The sequence below is a fragment of the Lemur catta genome, chromosome 7 (assembly GCF_020740605.2).
Source record: "Lemur catta isolate mLemCat1 chromosome 7, mLemCat1.pri, whole genome shotgun sequence".
NCBI lineage: Eukaryota > Metazoa > Chordata > Mammalia > Primates > Lemuridae > Lemur > Lemur catta.
The window spans coordinates 81,262,274-81,279,018 of record NC_059134.1 but is presented as its reverse complement, the minus strand read 5'-3'; the positions used below and the strand labels follow the sequence as shown (position 1 = coordinate 81,279,018).

Here is a 16,745-nt window from a genome sequence, read left to right as displayed (position 1 = left end):
TCAAAGTATCTAACATATAGTTGTTGTTTAGCAAATGTTTGTCATTGAGTGACTAAATCAGGAGTGGACAAATGTTTTCCTGTTAAAGGAGTTCTGGACGTGCCACCCCAGAATATACCATTTTGGTGTGTTCATTATTTTGAACTGAGGCACTTAAAAAATAGCCAGTGCTAACCAGAAGTTGTAGAACAGCAAGGTGGATATTTCCCTTTGTTATTGTTTGAAGTGAATTGACCACTGGAATTACAGTCAGACTTAGATTTGATCTCTTCTCAACCATATACTAGCTGGTGATCTTACACAAGTCACCCGTCATGTCTACAATTTGGATACCCCAACCCTGTGATAATTCTGGGGAAGTGTAAGCTATGAAACACTACACCAAGGTGGGAGGTATTCATTTCCAGAGAGGGAGGAAAGCAGTCTTCCATGGGTTCTTCGTGTGTGTGTGTGTGTGTGTGTGTGTGTGTGTGTGTGTATGTGGAAATCATGTAATCTTTATGGCTGAAGAGTGGACCGGCCATTTCAGCAAGGGATAAAGATGTGGGGTAACTATTTATTGTTACAGAATAGTCTCCAGAATAATAAATGTTAAGTCTAAAAATTACTGCATGGGATAAATTTTGAAAGGTCATTAAATGTTGGCATCATGTTGAGTGGTCTCACAGATAAGCATTTGTCTTGAAATTTACTTAAATGATGTCTCTTTTGTAATTAAAAATGGTCTTTTTGGTTTAGGCCTGTCTCATTCTTTGAAAGTAAGTCTATCAACTCAATCCAAAGTTCAGAAAAACAATAAAGACCACTAAAACCCAACTAAAATGGTAGCACACTTTAAAGAAGGCCCATTAGCTATGCAAATATGAAGTTACCTGCACTTGTGATAAGCACAATTAACTAAACAATGAAGCCCATTAACAATGACTTGTGAGACATTAAGCCTTGGAAAACTTGGGCTTTGATGAGTTAGAAAGGTAGGAAAGATAGAATTTGTTCTCATTTGGGCAGAATTTTAATGCAAAAAAATCTTGTTTAATCAATTAGAGTAAACTTACACTCTTTGTAAACTCCACTCCCAATGCCCCATCCCACCCATATTAAAAAAATGCTGTGTTTTGATGGCTCTTAAGTTCTTTCTACTGGTGTGAGCTAGGTAAACACATGTTTGAGGTGGGCCGGTGTTTGGAAATGATCCACATTTTGTTCTTGAAGTTGCAGTTGTAATTATTGATTTTAAAACTGGGTGCCCTATTTTAGGACAGCACCTGCTCTTAGATCTCTGTGTGTTGTGTTGTGTAAGAGGAGGTTGTACAAGCTGGAGGATAAAAAGAGCCGTTGAGCAGCCACACTTGGGCAGAGCCACCTGCTAGCCCATTGCCTCCGCCATATTGCTTAATCTGAGTTTCAGTTTCCTGGGGGTAAAGGAAGGCAAAGGCAGGGCCTGCCTGCTGTAAGGACTGAATGAAAGTGATCCATGTCAAGTGCCTTGCACAGAGCCGGGCTTCTAACTGAAAACTGCTGATGTTGCTTGTCATCATTATCATTATTATTGTTTACAGCCAAAAAATTCCATTAGTTGCCAGATCAATATTATAAATGGTTACCAGTTGGAGCTACAGGAGACTTAGCGTAGGATGTTGCAGTTAATTTTCAACTACTTCTCCAGTCCTCCTTTATGGTATACATTTACATAATCATGATGATGGTTTCTGTTTATGACAGCATCAATTTTCTACTGACTTTCCTCCCTATTCTCTCCTTTCTATTTTCTTTTTGACTGGGTTTGTCATCATATGCTTTGATTTTTTTCACAAGCCAACTTTTCTTCCGTTGTCTCCCACTTCTCAAACTCAGCTTTCCTAAAACCCAGCTTTCACTGTGGCCCTCTGCAGCTTTTAATGGGCAGAGGGAGGAAGATGTTTCCTATGGTCTCCAACTGTGGTTTCGGCCCCATAGTCTGGCTCTCTGAGGTTGTGCCCCCAATCCCACCAGCCTTTGAAGTCTTCTACTGCTCGATGTCACAGCACCTCTGCTCCGGCCATGCATATTTATTTACTCACAAGTCCCTAAACATGCTGAGTGCTTGCACACTGCTCTTACAATTCCCTGGATAGCCCTTCTATTCTTCCAGATTTTTCTAAATCCTGTGCTTATTTCAATCCCAAGTCAAGTCCCAGCTACAGGCTGCTCTCCTGTTTCTTCTTTCTGAGCCCCTGAGAGAGCCAATCCTTTGTTCCATGCATTTGCAATTAACATAGTAGCTTTTGTTCTGTGTTCACTGCAATGTTACCTGTCCTTCTTCCTAGCCCACCGGCAGTGCCAGGTATTTTCTCCTTTACTCCATAACACCTCAAACATTCTTAATATAACACTTTGCATGTTGTTTCATAAATCACCTATTTATATATCACATGGACCGTCTCAGACTCGCTGGTTGCTGTCTCTCCAGCACCTAGCACAATCAGTGCCCCATAGAAGGTGCTCAGTACAGTAAATGCTTGTGAAATGACTAGATAATGGAGCAGTTACTGGGCATGTTGGTAAGCATTTGTTGAACAGTGAATTGACAGATCAACTGCAGAATCCTTGAGGGAACCACTCTTGTTGCTTATTTGTCTTCCCAGCACCTACTGTGGTACATGGCACACAGGTAGATGCTTAAGAAATGGTTGTTGACCAACTGCCTGACCCACTGATGGGCCAACTGACTATGTGGAATGATGGGCATTGAGTACTGTGTCACATATTTTTTTCCTCCAATGCAAAGCCATTACCCAGAGTTTTAAGCCAATTAACCTGACTGTCACTTTAAAAGAGAGAAAAATATTTAACCCTGGACGGTACATCTCCAGTGGGTTATTTATGACCTGACAATATGCCATCTGAGAGGCTTCAGTGGTTGCCACAGTAGTTAGCCTGCTGGGCATGAAAACACCTCGAATGGCGCTAGTAGAAGGACTATGAATTCATAGCGCATGCAGTGCTCAAAGAATTAAATTGTTACCACTTAACATTCATTGAATGTCAGCACTGTACTTTTGTACTAGGAAAAAATAGAGGAGACACACTCTGTGCAGTGGGCTTTGTTAGCTATAATTAGTTGGTGATAGAACAGTGTTGATACAGCAGTTCAGCAGTTAAAGGAAAGCAGTGCCTTTGGTACAAATGTGAATATATTTATACATCTGGTTCTGTTATGCTTACTGTGTTTCAGCACACCATTACTGTTCCGGGGCATGACAGCTAAACCAGGAGAATTTCACCAGCTCGTAGTTTTAAAAACAAGAACAATCTCATTTCTGAAGTGCCTTTAGTTAAATCACATATCCTTTAATTTTGGTTTTGTTGTAGTAACTGGGATTCTGGCTTCTTTGTTCTCTTTTGCACTAGGTATACCTAGATAGGTCCTGTCTACAGTCCTACGTTGCAGTTTCACTTCTTTTTACGTAAGGTCTTACTAATTCTGATTTTATGTGGATGGATCTCTACTGCATTTGTCTTTACATTGTCTTGGAAAGCAGAAAATAAAATTGCAAAGAGAAAGAACATGTTTTAAGCAACTTCAGAGACTGAATTGTTTCTCAAGTCTTTCCCCAGGGAATAGTGGTGCATAAGCCCTGTGGCTAATTACGGAAACGGGATGATTTGGTCCTGCCTCTCTTTTCACACTTGAGGAACAGAGCCTAGAACAGAGGAAGTGACTTGCTTAGGTTCACACACAGCTGACTGATGACAAATGTAGTAAGAGCACAAAGGCCCCTGGACTCTACCACCAGGGCTCTTTGTAATGAGACTTACCTGTCAGCTAAAGTAGTCCTTCTGAAGAGACATGCATTTGGAAAGTTTTTGCACATGTGGCTTGACATCGCTGAGAATAGGAACTCTTTTATTTTTACCAATATTCTACAGATAAAACTATTGTATTGCCCAATCCCCCAATGAACTGTGATATGCAATTTTTTTTTTTTTAGTTTAGAAGACTCCATCTGACTGGATAACTTAACATAAGAATTGAAGATTCAACAAAGGGAGCATTGAAAGGTGGACATTTTTGACAATGAATTTCAATCATTTTGAGTAGTCTTTCTAGATACCAGTGGCTCTTGGAATTTAGATTATTAATTTGCTGGCATTTTACAATTTTTAAACTCACTCTTATTCTCCAAGTGCAGGTATATTTTAGCTTCCAAAATTAAGTGGGTGGAAAGAGAAGTCAATTGGAAGTTAGGAGACCTGAGTTCTAGTTCAGCTCAGTTCTAGCTCAGATTCTTCACAGTAAAGTGAGTTATTTAAAACCTGGTCAGTATTTTCCAAAGTGTGGAGTATGTATCATTAGTGTTGGGCAAGACGCTTTAGAGTAGACAAACCTTAAACAACATTTTAATACTTAGTGTTTATTTTAATGTGTAGTTGAAAAATAAAACAATTATATCTGATTTGTGACCTCATAGGTGATATTGTTCGGGACAAAACTAAAAAATATTTGTGTCAAAACTGTAAGACAAAAATTAAGTTATAGTCCAAGCGAGTGAGGCAAAAACCATGAAGATGATACTCATGGACATGAAACACAGGATTAGGTAATCTCTAAAGTCCCTTTTAATTTAAACATTCTGTGATTCTACTAATGTAAGCCCGGTATTTATTTATTCGTTGTTGCACTGTCTTTACCAAATACTATGTCCAGGTTGGATGGTGTAACGTCACAAATATAACTTTAGCTTTCATGCTATCTAAACTTTCTGGGTAAAAGTGAAAGCTTTAATGTTACGCTGGAAAACTTTGTAGAGACAAAGTCAGTGGAATGCATCAATACAACATCAGGACTTTAAAGTGGAATGGGGGATGCTAAACGCGTTGAAATCCAGTTAAAATGCTTTGTAAGGGTAAAGCTCTGTTCTCGCACTGAATTATAGGCTAAATGTGTACGCAAGGGTTTTACTGCACACGTGGCTTAAAGAAGAAATCATGTCACAGCAAACCCAGGATAACAGCTTTTCTTAAGATCTGTCAATGCGGTTTGAAACACTGTATGCATTTGTTATTGGAAAGAAATAACAGATATGGCCAGAAGGGGACTCCATAGTGGAAGCAATAATATTATCATATTATTTTTTGTGGATTAAAAAACTCCGAATGTATCAAGACTGAATAGATGAGAACGGTTTATTTGCTGGAATATGCAATGAGTTATATAAACATTTGAGGATCAGGTTTCAAGAACAAGATTTGAGGTTTGGCACAAAACTTGGAGAGTTAATTAGAAAATGGTTTTAGATGATAGCTCAGGCCTCCTCTATGAAAATCCAGCAGTTTGTTCCACGCTCTCACCTCTCCATGGCCTGGACTAAGTATGTGTCTTTGATGAACAGCTCGTTGGTCTATGAATTCACATGGACCATGAATTCTGACACTATAGATGGAGGGCGTCTGGCCAGTGGAATTGTGGCTAGGAGGATTCTGAGGGCATTAGACATCCTATCACATGAGGAAAAATTGAAGAAACTGGCTGCTCAGCTAGAGGGGAGATAGATGGCTTCAGGGTATTAAAATAGATGTTTCCAACTAGTTGAAGAACTGTCAGACTGAAAAGGGACTGGATTCTTATTCCTTTATCATTTCAGAGCGCAGAACTAGGACTAAGAAGGAGTGACAGGAAGGAAACAGATGTATTTAAAGATTAGATTCTGTGCCCACGACTGTGCTAGGTATGGTATATGTGATCTCTTTTAATTCTCACAAAGGCCCTGAGTGGTAGCTGTTATCTCCTTATAGCAGAAGGAGAGAAGGGGGTCAGAGAAAGTAAATGATACTGCTACTACTAAGGGTAGTAAAAATACTATTACTACTAGTAAAAAGAAGTACTAGCATTTATTGATTGTCTACTGTGTGTCTGACACTATTCTAAATGCTTTCAGTACATTATCCTTTTGTATTCTCATAACCACCTTAGAAGATAGGTACTATTTTTATACCCATTTTGCTGATGAGGGAACCAAGGCACAAGGGTTAAGCCTTTTGCTTAGTGTCACATGTTAATAAGTGGAGTGGAATTCAGAGCAAGGCAGTCTGACTCCATAGCCAAACAACTCTTAGCCCTTTTGTTATTCTCCTCTGTTTTCAGAGTACTTGACAATTTACATCCTCATAGCAACATAGCAAATTAGGCATTATTATTTCCATTTTACAGATGAGAAAAAATGGAGCTCAAAGGAATTAAAGAAGTTGCCCAAAGCAAGTGACTGAGCCAAAACTGTTACTCAGTCTTCGGGCTCCAGGCCAAAGTCTTTGGACCACGCTCAGCTTTCTCAGAGGTGCAGAATCTGGAACAGAAAGAAACTTTCTAACAAGTAGAGCTATCAAAAGCCAGAATGGGTTGTACAGGGGGCTGGGAGGGGGTTAGGAGCTCCCCTTCTCTGGAAACCTTGGAATGAAAATTTATGTCAGCGAGGCAGGTTAGGGGTGGACGGGGTTCAAGCGTCACATAAAGCGTTGAACCAGATGCCCCGTAAGGTTTTGTCCTGCTCTGGGATTTTATGATGCTGTGTTTTCTTCTCATCTTCCCATGTCGTCTTGTTTTCCCCGGGGTGTACTCAAATGTATGTGCAAATCTCACTCTGATATTTGAATCTGGCTCTGGGGTTTAGATTGCCTTGGTAAGATACTCACTTGCTAGGATATTTGACATGGTGCCTTGGGGGAAATGTTAGGTCATTTGAGAAGGCAGCAGCATAAACAGTAACTGGTAAAGCTGTAAACTAAGGAGGAAAATGCAGTGTGTGTCTTCACACAAAATGAACAGGTAGATCTTCCAATGACAGGATCTCCCTTGGACGTGCTGCCACAGTCAAAATACTTGGCTGTCTTGATTTTTTCTTTCAAGGTGTTTATCAGATGCCCAATTTGGGAGTAGTAGTTTCCCTCGGGTTATCTCAGCTTTAATTATCTCCACTACAACTTGCCCACTCCACTAGAGTCTTATTTTCAACTCTGAATGTCTGTGGGTGGAAATGTTTTCCTTCCTATGACCCCAGGTCCTGCAGTCCTGCAGTGTAGCCCTGGCATGCTGCACTGTCTTGTCTTCTGGAACCACCTCTTGCTTTGTCCTTTGTCCTATGGATAACAAAGGGCCTCCATGCCTCTGGGTCAGGGGATCTATACAAATTCTGCCTTTGAATCTTTATGCTCTTTACTTCCCCCAGTCCTCTACCTTGAATCAATCCTCCATACATCTCTCAAATATCCACTAATTGTTTCTCTTTGATGATGTCGTTTTGGTGGTGTGGATGGGTGAGCCTGCTCTGCTTGCTTGGCTGTCTACTCTGAACTCATCATCCTATTTCAGCTCAAAGCTGAGAAGAAATATTTTTCCTTCCTGTCCCCTCTCCATTTCTGTTTCTTGGCATGTATTTAATTGTTAGTTCTGCTGAGCAGTTAAATGCTTCTCTGATGGAGGTAGGAGGCTGGGGAAGAAGATGGAAGTGATTCAGAGATTGACTGGTGTTCCTCGTAGTCTCAGAAGGTTTATTGCCCAATATGGAGCAAAGATGGGAAACAAATTATGTATCATGTGATGACCGGCTGCTCTGAAGTGGGTAGGTTCATAGAATAGGGGACTATTTACAGCAAGGGGTTTACATCTGTACTACTTTCTGTTTAATAAATTCTAAATGATGACTATGATGCCCCTTTCGTAAATTGGGATGGAGTCCCACAGGATTCTGAAGCAGTAGCTGTGTCTGTAACTTAGCTAACTTACAGAAAGAGAGAAATGGGGCTGTGTCTGTGCATTACTCTTAGGATGAAAGCTGGAAAAGAAATACTAGATAGATATTGAATTTATTCATCTATTTAGCAAGCATTTAGAGGTCCAGTGGTTGATTTATTAAATTTTCATTCAAATGTTGGTGGATTAAGTATAAGTGCAAACAGTCCCGTTCTAATAAGCGTCTTTAAACTTTTGGGATAGGAATATTGCCTATCATTTTTGAGAGTGACAGCGTCATCTGCAGCAGGGAATAGTCATTCATTCTCTAGGAAAACTACATACTTTTAGAAGACGGGAGATGTTGATAAGATTGGAACCACTGAGACTGAGTGTAATCGAATCTCAGTGATGGAAAGGAAGACATTAAACATTTTTATATATAAAAAAGCAACATTGGATATGATCAAGAGGGTTTCCAGGTTACTGATGAGATCTCAGTGGATTAGTGAATTTTCTCTGTGGTAATAGCATATTAATTTCTAACCTTTCTAACAGGAAAAATCCATTAATTTTTTGCAAAAGTTAAACTTTCTTTTTGGGCTTCCGATTAGACCCACTGTGACAACCAGTTCACAGTTCCTTCCTTCCTTCTTCCCTCCCTTCTGCTTTTCTCTCTCCTTGGTCTCCTTCTTCCTTAACTTGCCTTCTTTTCTGACACAGATAAAATAAAATAAAAAGGTTAGTCATTGAAGAAATATGAGACTCATTAGGGTATACACTGATGTCTTTATTTCCTTAACTAATTCTCATTGTTAACACAAATATTCAAAAAAAAAAAACCAGATTGTTTCTTTATAAAAAGGAAAGAAGAAAAAAATTAAAGCCACATGTTTAGGGAATCTTGCATTGAGCTTTCAGTCTGTTCTCTGCTGCATGTTAACTATTTGGGGGTGGGACTGTGATATGAAATATCATTCCTTATTTAAGGTTTTACAGTCTGATCTCTGCATTTCATATTTGCTTCTCTTGTGACCTTCTCTTTGCATTTTTAACTGCTCCTTTTCACCCGTAATCCAAAAATAAGTGAACATTCCTACAGAGAAATTAAAGGAAGTTGTCAGTGTAGAGTTAATATAGTTAAAGCACCCTTAACTCTGCCACAACCCCTTAAATAATTAAAACTGTATGCTTGAAGAGTCAGATTTGCATTTCTTTACCAAGTTTATTTAGTACACTTTGTTACACTCAATTAAATGAGAATGTTCTGTTTCATTTTCTTTGCTTCGGGTTGATCATTTTGCCTTTTGATTCTTATGCCCTGGTGTAATTTCACAGTGCTTAGGTCTCTAAAACTATACATATATTAATGCATATGTAGATATACACATGACCATTAAGAGGCTTTCTATTTGTACTGAATAGAATCTTTGCCCAAGGCATTTGAGCATTCCTAGTAACCTAGGATGTAACTGGGACTGCAGATAATTCATCGTGGTAAAAATGAGTTTGACAAAGTTCTTTTAACATCTGATACATATATTTTTTTAAAGCTGTGTCATGTTGGCATCACTTTCCCTCCCTACAATTTGATTTGTGAATCTCTTAGCAAAAACAAGAAGATACAGGTGTTGAATGGCGGTGGGAAGGAAATTAAATAAAAGTGCTGCCTCTCCACATCTCAGTTGGCAGAGCATGTGCAGACTGCTCTCTGTAAATTAGTTCATTGCTTAAGTTATGCATGTTTAAGAAGGAATAAATTAGTTAACCATTTCCTAATGAGTAGTGGGATCAATTGGAGCATGATGAGAGAGAAATAGCATAATTTTACATCCTCAGTTGGGGTTCAATATCCTTAAACTTCACCATTAATCACTCTATCAGTTTCCTGGGTTGTTTCAACTGTACATGTAAGATATTCTTTCCTTTTAATTTTCCTACCAGGTAAGTAAATCTTTTTGAATTTGCCCAGGGGGGGCTGTAAAGCGGTGAAGGGGTACCCTTTCCACCCCAAAATGTCCTTTGTTACAATGGGCCCTTCTGCCTTTGCATCAGTTTGTCTGGGTGAGTTCACGGATAACAATCGATATGTATGTGCGATGACAATTGCGAGGGTTCTAATATGTTTAACTGTTATGGGATCTGTTATGTCTACTTTAGGGTCGACCCCATCCCATATGACACTCCAAAACCAGCGGGCCACACGCGGTTTGTCTGCATCTCAGACACACACTCCAGAACAGATGGTATCCAGATGCCTTATGGGGACATCCTTCTCCACACAGGCGATTTCACCGAGCTGGGACTGCCCTCAGAGGTTAAGAAGTTTAATGACTGGTTAGGTAAGGAATGATCGCGTTCTGGCGGCCCCAATTAACCTTTCCCGTCCGAGTGTCACTCACTGCGTCCTAATTGAATTAGAGCACTTGGAAGCCAGCTCAGCCATTTCTCGTATGATATGCGGTGGTGTCTAGCTTTAATCCAATTCTGTTAATTAAAGATGAATTTTTAGATATTTAATTTTACTGTGCATCCTTTCAGTGCCTGGCCTTGGTGGCTCTAGGGCAGAGGGATGGAAAGCTTTGAAACCGATCTCATCTCACTCATTCTGCTTTAATGAGGGCATGCATTGGCACACAGGAGACCTAGAATCATATTTTTAATTCATTGGCTCTGTAATCTTTCCCAGATATTATGAGCAAAGATGTACAAATGACCTACTAGTAAGAGAACATTTCTAAAAAATGAGGAGGATATAAAAGTCCTTATATGAAGCAAAGTTCCTACAGCACATTGCTGCTTGGAGCAGTTTTCCTAAGTGAACTGGAAGGTGTCCTAAGACCCCTGAAAAGATAAGGTGTCCTGCTGTGAAGCTCCAAAAACTTGGGATATGAAACTGTCCCATGCATTGTGAAAAGGACAGTAGCAACTTTGTGGTTGCTGTAGAGGCCCCCCAGGTTGGAGTTACTGCAAAATGCTAGATCCTGGATCAGACAGTCGCCATATGTTAGCATTACAAGACAATCATGGGGTTATTAATATTTAGATTAGAAGACAGATCTTTTTAAGAATCCTCTTAGGGGAGGAAAAGAATTGCAAGTGTTCTGAGGTTTTAGAACCTCTAAAGACACTAAAGAATTGTATAGTAAAGAGCAGAAATCACTCTGGAAGAATAATGTCATGAATAATGTGTCAGCCAACAAAAATTACTCAGGAGACTTAGGCAGAAACTTAAAAATTCTGTTTTGCGACAAACTAATGCAGGACTTGAGAAATTTTTAAATTTTTGATTAAATGATAAAACGTATATGTTAATGGAAAAAGAGTATGCATTAAAAACGGTTAAAATATTTTTTAAATAAGCAATAAGTCTAACTAATAACATAACTATTTTGATTTTTCATATGACCTTGCTGATCTATACACATTTTATATAGTTGACATCAGAGTACATATCTGCTCTTTGTCTTTTGGCTATTTTCATTTAATAGTGTTTTTTGGTAAGACTTCAAATCTTTTTGCATAATTTTCATATTTATCCTTTTTAATAGCAACATGCCATTTATAGTGTTGGCTGTGCCTTTCTTTAATAAGATATTCCTCTGAAAATGAACATTTAAATTGATGGTACCTAGCACTGAAATATGCATTTTTTGTGTGTATATGCATTTTTGCTCCCATTGACTTATTTCTTAGGGTGAAATACTGTATCTGAGTGAAATTACTAAGTCAGAGGATATAAAATTCTTTATGGTTCTGGCTGCAGGTTGGCATCTTGCTTTCCAAGAGCATTGTACCTGTGTGCTTCATTAGCAGTGAATGAATGTATAGGTACCAGTTTTACCATGATCTTGGCAGCACTGGATGTTGGAGCTTTTATATTTTGTGCTTTTTTAGTGGGTATTCAATCATCTTATTTAAAACAGCAAGATTTTAAAATATCATTTAGCATAATCTCATTTTTAGAGATGAACACAGAGATGTAGTGAAGTTAAGTGACTTTCTCAGTCTCACTGTGGCAGATTTGGGTCTAAATCCAGATCTTTTTACCTCTGTTTCTTTGCCTCTGTAATATTTTCTTTCAAGTACAATTATCTCTGAACTACTAGCAGTTAAAATTATTTTGAGGTGAATTTTGACAATTTTAAACCAGCCTGTGATGATGGAATCTCAACACAGAAATTATTGAGCTGCATTGACAATGTTGTTTTTAAATAAGAAAGGGAACAGTACTATGGGAAGTTTATAGAAATACAAGACAGGTTAGATCCTGGTTATAATCTTGTTTAGCCACTGACCTTGGCTAAACCTCTCCTTACCCCTTGGCTTCCCTCTGCAGAACTAAGGATTAATATTACCTGTCTTTCTGGATTGGTGTGCAGATTAATCAGTAAATGATTGCTGCTAGTAAGTTTCTGTGGGCCATTAATAACTGAATGGGGAATGTGGTGAATGAACCGTCAACAGATATTTAAAGGGTAAAAACAAGAAGAGGTCAGAGGAATTATTTAGTAGATTAGAAGTAAACACTTGGAGATTTTATAAGGGAAAATACTCCATAAATGGAAATGTGCCGTAACTAAGGAAATAAAATGATCAAGAAATAAAATGCTAAGGGCCAGCTGCATGGTCAGTTCCCTCTTTTCTCATTTCCCCTCTGATCTGGTGAGGCAGGAGGAAGAGGGCTCAGCATGGGATGCAGAATGTGGGACTGAAGGGAGCCCTTGGGATCTGGGTAGAGCAGTTGGGATCCCATTGAGACAGCCCAGAATAGCTCACTGTTACCCGGGCAACCTCATGGCGCTCAGGGGGTGAGAGACGGTGTGTGATTTCACTCTACCACTCAGCCCAATCAGGAACCACTCACCTGAAAAGGGTGCTTTCAGCAACAGCCGCCAGGTAGCCTGGCAGAGTGGAGTCAGGGGTCAGATCAATCTAGGGCTTTTGCCATAAGAGGTCATCCAAATCTCCCTGGGGCAGGGGTCTCACAGATTTGGCAGGCATTTAGAATCCAATGCATCTCTAGTTGATTTCCATTTTCCTACTCTAGTCTAGACAACCCTGATTATTGAAAACCCATGCCCCTTTACTCTCCCACTGGGCTAATCTGTTTCTGCTATAGGCCAGGCATTCTTTCTAGGCCTATAACATCCTCTGAAGTTGCTGTCATTATCCCCATTTTACAGATGAGGAGCCTGAAGCTGAGCTGGGCTAACTTATCCACTGTCAGTTAGTAGGTAAGAAGCTCAGAAGGCTAAGTGACCCACCTAAGGACACTCAGCTCGTAAACCTGGGGCTGTCTGACTCCAAAGCACAAGCCTTTTTCCTTTATTTTTCTGTGATATTATAAGTGGGCTTGGTCAGCTGGAAGCTTGCAGATTTTAGGCTTGAATGAAAAGAAATGCTGTAGCTTCTGGTAGCTGCATGTGGAAGCTGAGAAGCTGTTTGGCCATGTGCTAATATTGCGCATATTTGAAAGATGTGTTTAAACCCTGTCTGTCTTGAATCTCACCCTGACCTACCAGGTACAAGGCCTGAGAATCTCATCATATGTTCCCTGTTGGTTCAGAGATAATGGGGGCTGGTTAATATGTACACATGTCACCTGGAAGGTGTAACATGTAAAGTTGTTAATAAAAGGTAATTTATGAGATAAGCTAGCACAGCACAGAGTCATAAGAAGATAGAACTAAAACCAGGCACCTTCAAAGGATGGAAAGGTAGTATAGCATGTAACGACTATGAGCAGCTGGGAAGGCCCAGCTTTGAATTTGCTACCTTTGGTAAGTTTCTTAAACTCCTGAGATTTGATTTACTCTTTTATAAAATAGGCATCATAATATACTCCATGGTTGTTGTGAGGATATACTCTGTAATAAAGCTCACACCATCTTAGAACAACCCCTGGCCTGTGGACCACTTTCAGTAAGTAGTGTAGAGGGAGGCACAGAGCCAGGGGCATAGAGTCCAGAAGGCAGAAACTGAACAGACCGGCCCTGGACATTTAAAGAGGGATTCAGTGTAAGAGGGAGCCCTGCAATAACAAGCGTCCCTGTTAACAATGACACGAACAAGACACAATGTCAGGACTGGGAGAGTCCTTGGAGGCCATGGAGTCCCATCTCCTAATTTGATAGAAGTGGAAACTGAGGCTGGAGAGATTGCATGAATTGCCTATGGTTCCCAGATAATTAATGGCCAAATTGGGACTAGAACTTGGAAGAGGCATGGTGGGCTGGGTGAGCCAACGTGTATTAATGTGTATTGTCTATGGGAGGGAGAGTCTAGATGCCATCTCCCTCCCCACCAACTGCAGGTATCATTTCATACAATGCTCATGATAATTTGTGAAAAAGGTATTCTTAGCTTCTTTTTCACGCAAGGAAACTGAGCACTTCAGTGAACTTAAGTTACTTAGGATCACACAATTTTGATGTAACCTTGGGATTTGAACTTAAGTTCAGCGGACTCCAAGTCCCAAGCGTGTTTTCTTAGCATTCTCTACTCCCAGTCTGGGACTTGGGATCCCTGCTGGAGGGACCATATCCTGGGTTTAACCATGGCTCACTGCATAAGTGCCTCTCCTTAACACACACATTCATATGTACATACGCTCAGGGTCTAGGTGGGTTTACTTCCTGCGAAAGCTGTTTTGTGTGGCACAGCCTCTATGTGTGAGTTGGCAGATGGAGTGCACTGGGGGGTGGGAAAGCATTCTTGGCATTTGGTGTGGACAGTTCCAATGGCAGTGGATTATAACTAAGTAAATACCCACAAAGAACACGAAAGGCTGTGCACAGTGGCTTACACTTGTGATCCCAGCACTCTGGGAATTGGAGGCGGGAAGATGGCTTGAGATGAGGAGATTGAGACCAGCCTGGGCAACGTAGTGAGACTCCCGTCTCTACAAAAAGTTTTTAAATAAGCTGGGTGTGGTGGTGAGCGTCTGTAGTCCTAGCTACTCAGGAGGCTAAGGCAGGAGGATTGCCTGAGCCCAGGAATTGGAGACTGCAATGAGCTATGATTGTCCCACTGCACTCTAGCCTGGGCAACAGATGACAGAGAGAGAGAGAGAGAGAGAGAGAGAGAGAGAGAGAGAGAGAGAGAGAGAACCATCTCAAATAAATAAATAAATAAATAAATAAATAAAAGAACACTAAAGATGCAGCCAGTCACGTAAGTTCCTAGGAATAGTCTAAATTGCTTTATAACATTAATATTTCATTACATCAGTCCTTGAAATGAGTAGTTACTGACAGGAACCTGGAAATCTTGTCTTTCTGGGCAAGACTTTGTCACTTATGAACACTTGAACTACAAATAACCGGGATATTCTAACAGCTGCAGCTACTGCCCCGGTGGCTCCTTTCCCCCAAAATCTCTGCCATGGGTTGGGGAGTGAAAATTTAAATCCCTAAAACTGCCACCTTGAGGGAGCCACCAGGACCCCTGTGTCCCACCTCTCACCAGTTTGGCTGATCAGACAGACATCCCATTCCTCCATCCTCCCAAGCAACCTGCGCCTCTCTCCGCTCAGCTGCGGCCCAGGACGCTGTCTTCAAGAGAACTAGTCCAGGTCCAGAGTGACAGGTGACTTCTTATTGCCAAGGACTTATTACCAGAGCTGTGGGAAGGAAGCACAGGTAAACCTTTCTCAAGGAAATACTTGTTAAAGTGATAGTTAACTCCTATAGTCCCATTAATATTGTAGTCAAATCATGAACAGGCTTGAGTGAGCTGGCCTGGGACCCTGCCGTCCAACTGGCATGATATTTTCTTTTTTATCTTGGCCAAAATGCATCCCAATCACAGACTTGGCTTAAAATAAACTTGTGAACTGTATAAAGTACCTGTCAGTTAAAATGTGATTATTTTTATTGCTTTTTCGTAAATTCTGAACATCAGTGGCTTCTAATACCACTTTCCTTAAAGATGCATTTTGCAAGGCATTTTCCTGTGTGCAGCCTTCCTCCACTTTGGCCTTAATGTTCTTCCCACCCAAGCCTTTTTTGATCTTACCATTCACTAGATTTAGTCCCTGCAGTGCTTTCCTCTGCGGAATGCTTTTGGTAGCCTTCTCCTGGTGCATGGGACGCATGCCCACGGGTGCCACACAAGTGGGCATTAGAAGGTCTTATCATTTCATTGCACATCCACCTTCTTATTTCCAGTTCTCAATTACACCCACACTCAGTTTTTCCCTATTCTTTAAATGCAACATGCCCCTTCACACCTCTTTCCCTTTGCAAGCCGTGTTCCCACTTCCTGGAATGACCTTCTCCTCCGGGAGAACTCACTCGTCCTTCATGACACATTCTCTTTCATAGCTAGTTGCTTCCCTCAACACGTTGGTCACATGTCTGTGTAGCCCTTTCCAAGGTTGCTAGGTCATTGTTTACTAATCTGTCTCTCCAACTAGACAGCAGCTCTTCGTACACCTGCTTCTGAGTGTAGGGCCTGGAATATTGCCGGTGTCCACAAATGTTTGTTGAGTCTTTGAGTGAATGAATGAACATAAAGGTACTAGAATTTTTTCTGCCTTCACCTTTGGCCCAAACTTTAAAATTTTGTAGCACTGTATGTATAGTGTGTCCTTTCCCTCCCTTCTCTTCCCCTCCCCTTCCCTCCCCTTCCTTTTTCCTTTTATCTTCAAAGAATTTACAACATCCCATTGATAGTTATTAGTGATTCCTATGTACTGTGAGGAAATACTTAAGAGGGGTTTGCTGTTGATGTTTAGTTTCCTATATTATAATTAGAAAGTCAAGGTTCCTGGGTGGTCTATTTCACCCGAAAGTGTAGATATAATAATCTAGTCAGTCAAAAATCCCTTTTAGCACAGTACCAATGCCATGAACTTTTAATTATGGCTTTTCTTCAGTTTGGATTGTCATTTAATAGCTCTGAGCTTCAGTCTCTCCAGGCCTAAATGGGAGAACAAAAATGCTTCTAAGGAAAATTCAAGAAAAGGATTATTCCTATTAGTAGGAGCATTGTATTCGGCATGGTTATAACGGAGTGTGACCGTAGCAAACATCCC

The 16,745-nt window shown here is 40.4% G+C and overlaps 1 protein-coding gene across 1 annotated transcript in view; it reads left to right on the top strand.

Annotated features, from left to right (window-relative positions):
• The window catches only part of MPPED2 (metallophosphoesterase domain containing 2), a 167,128-nt gene that overhangs the window by 37,049 nt on the left and 113,334 nt on the right, over positions 1-16,745 (top strand). Inside the window, exon 3 of the mRNA XM_045557714.1 lies at positions 9,866-10,047. Coding sequence (XP_045413670.1) covers positions 9,866-10,047 — 182 coding nt within the window. The remainder of the gene's footprint in view (positions 1-9,865; positions 10,048-16,745) is intronic.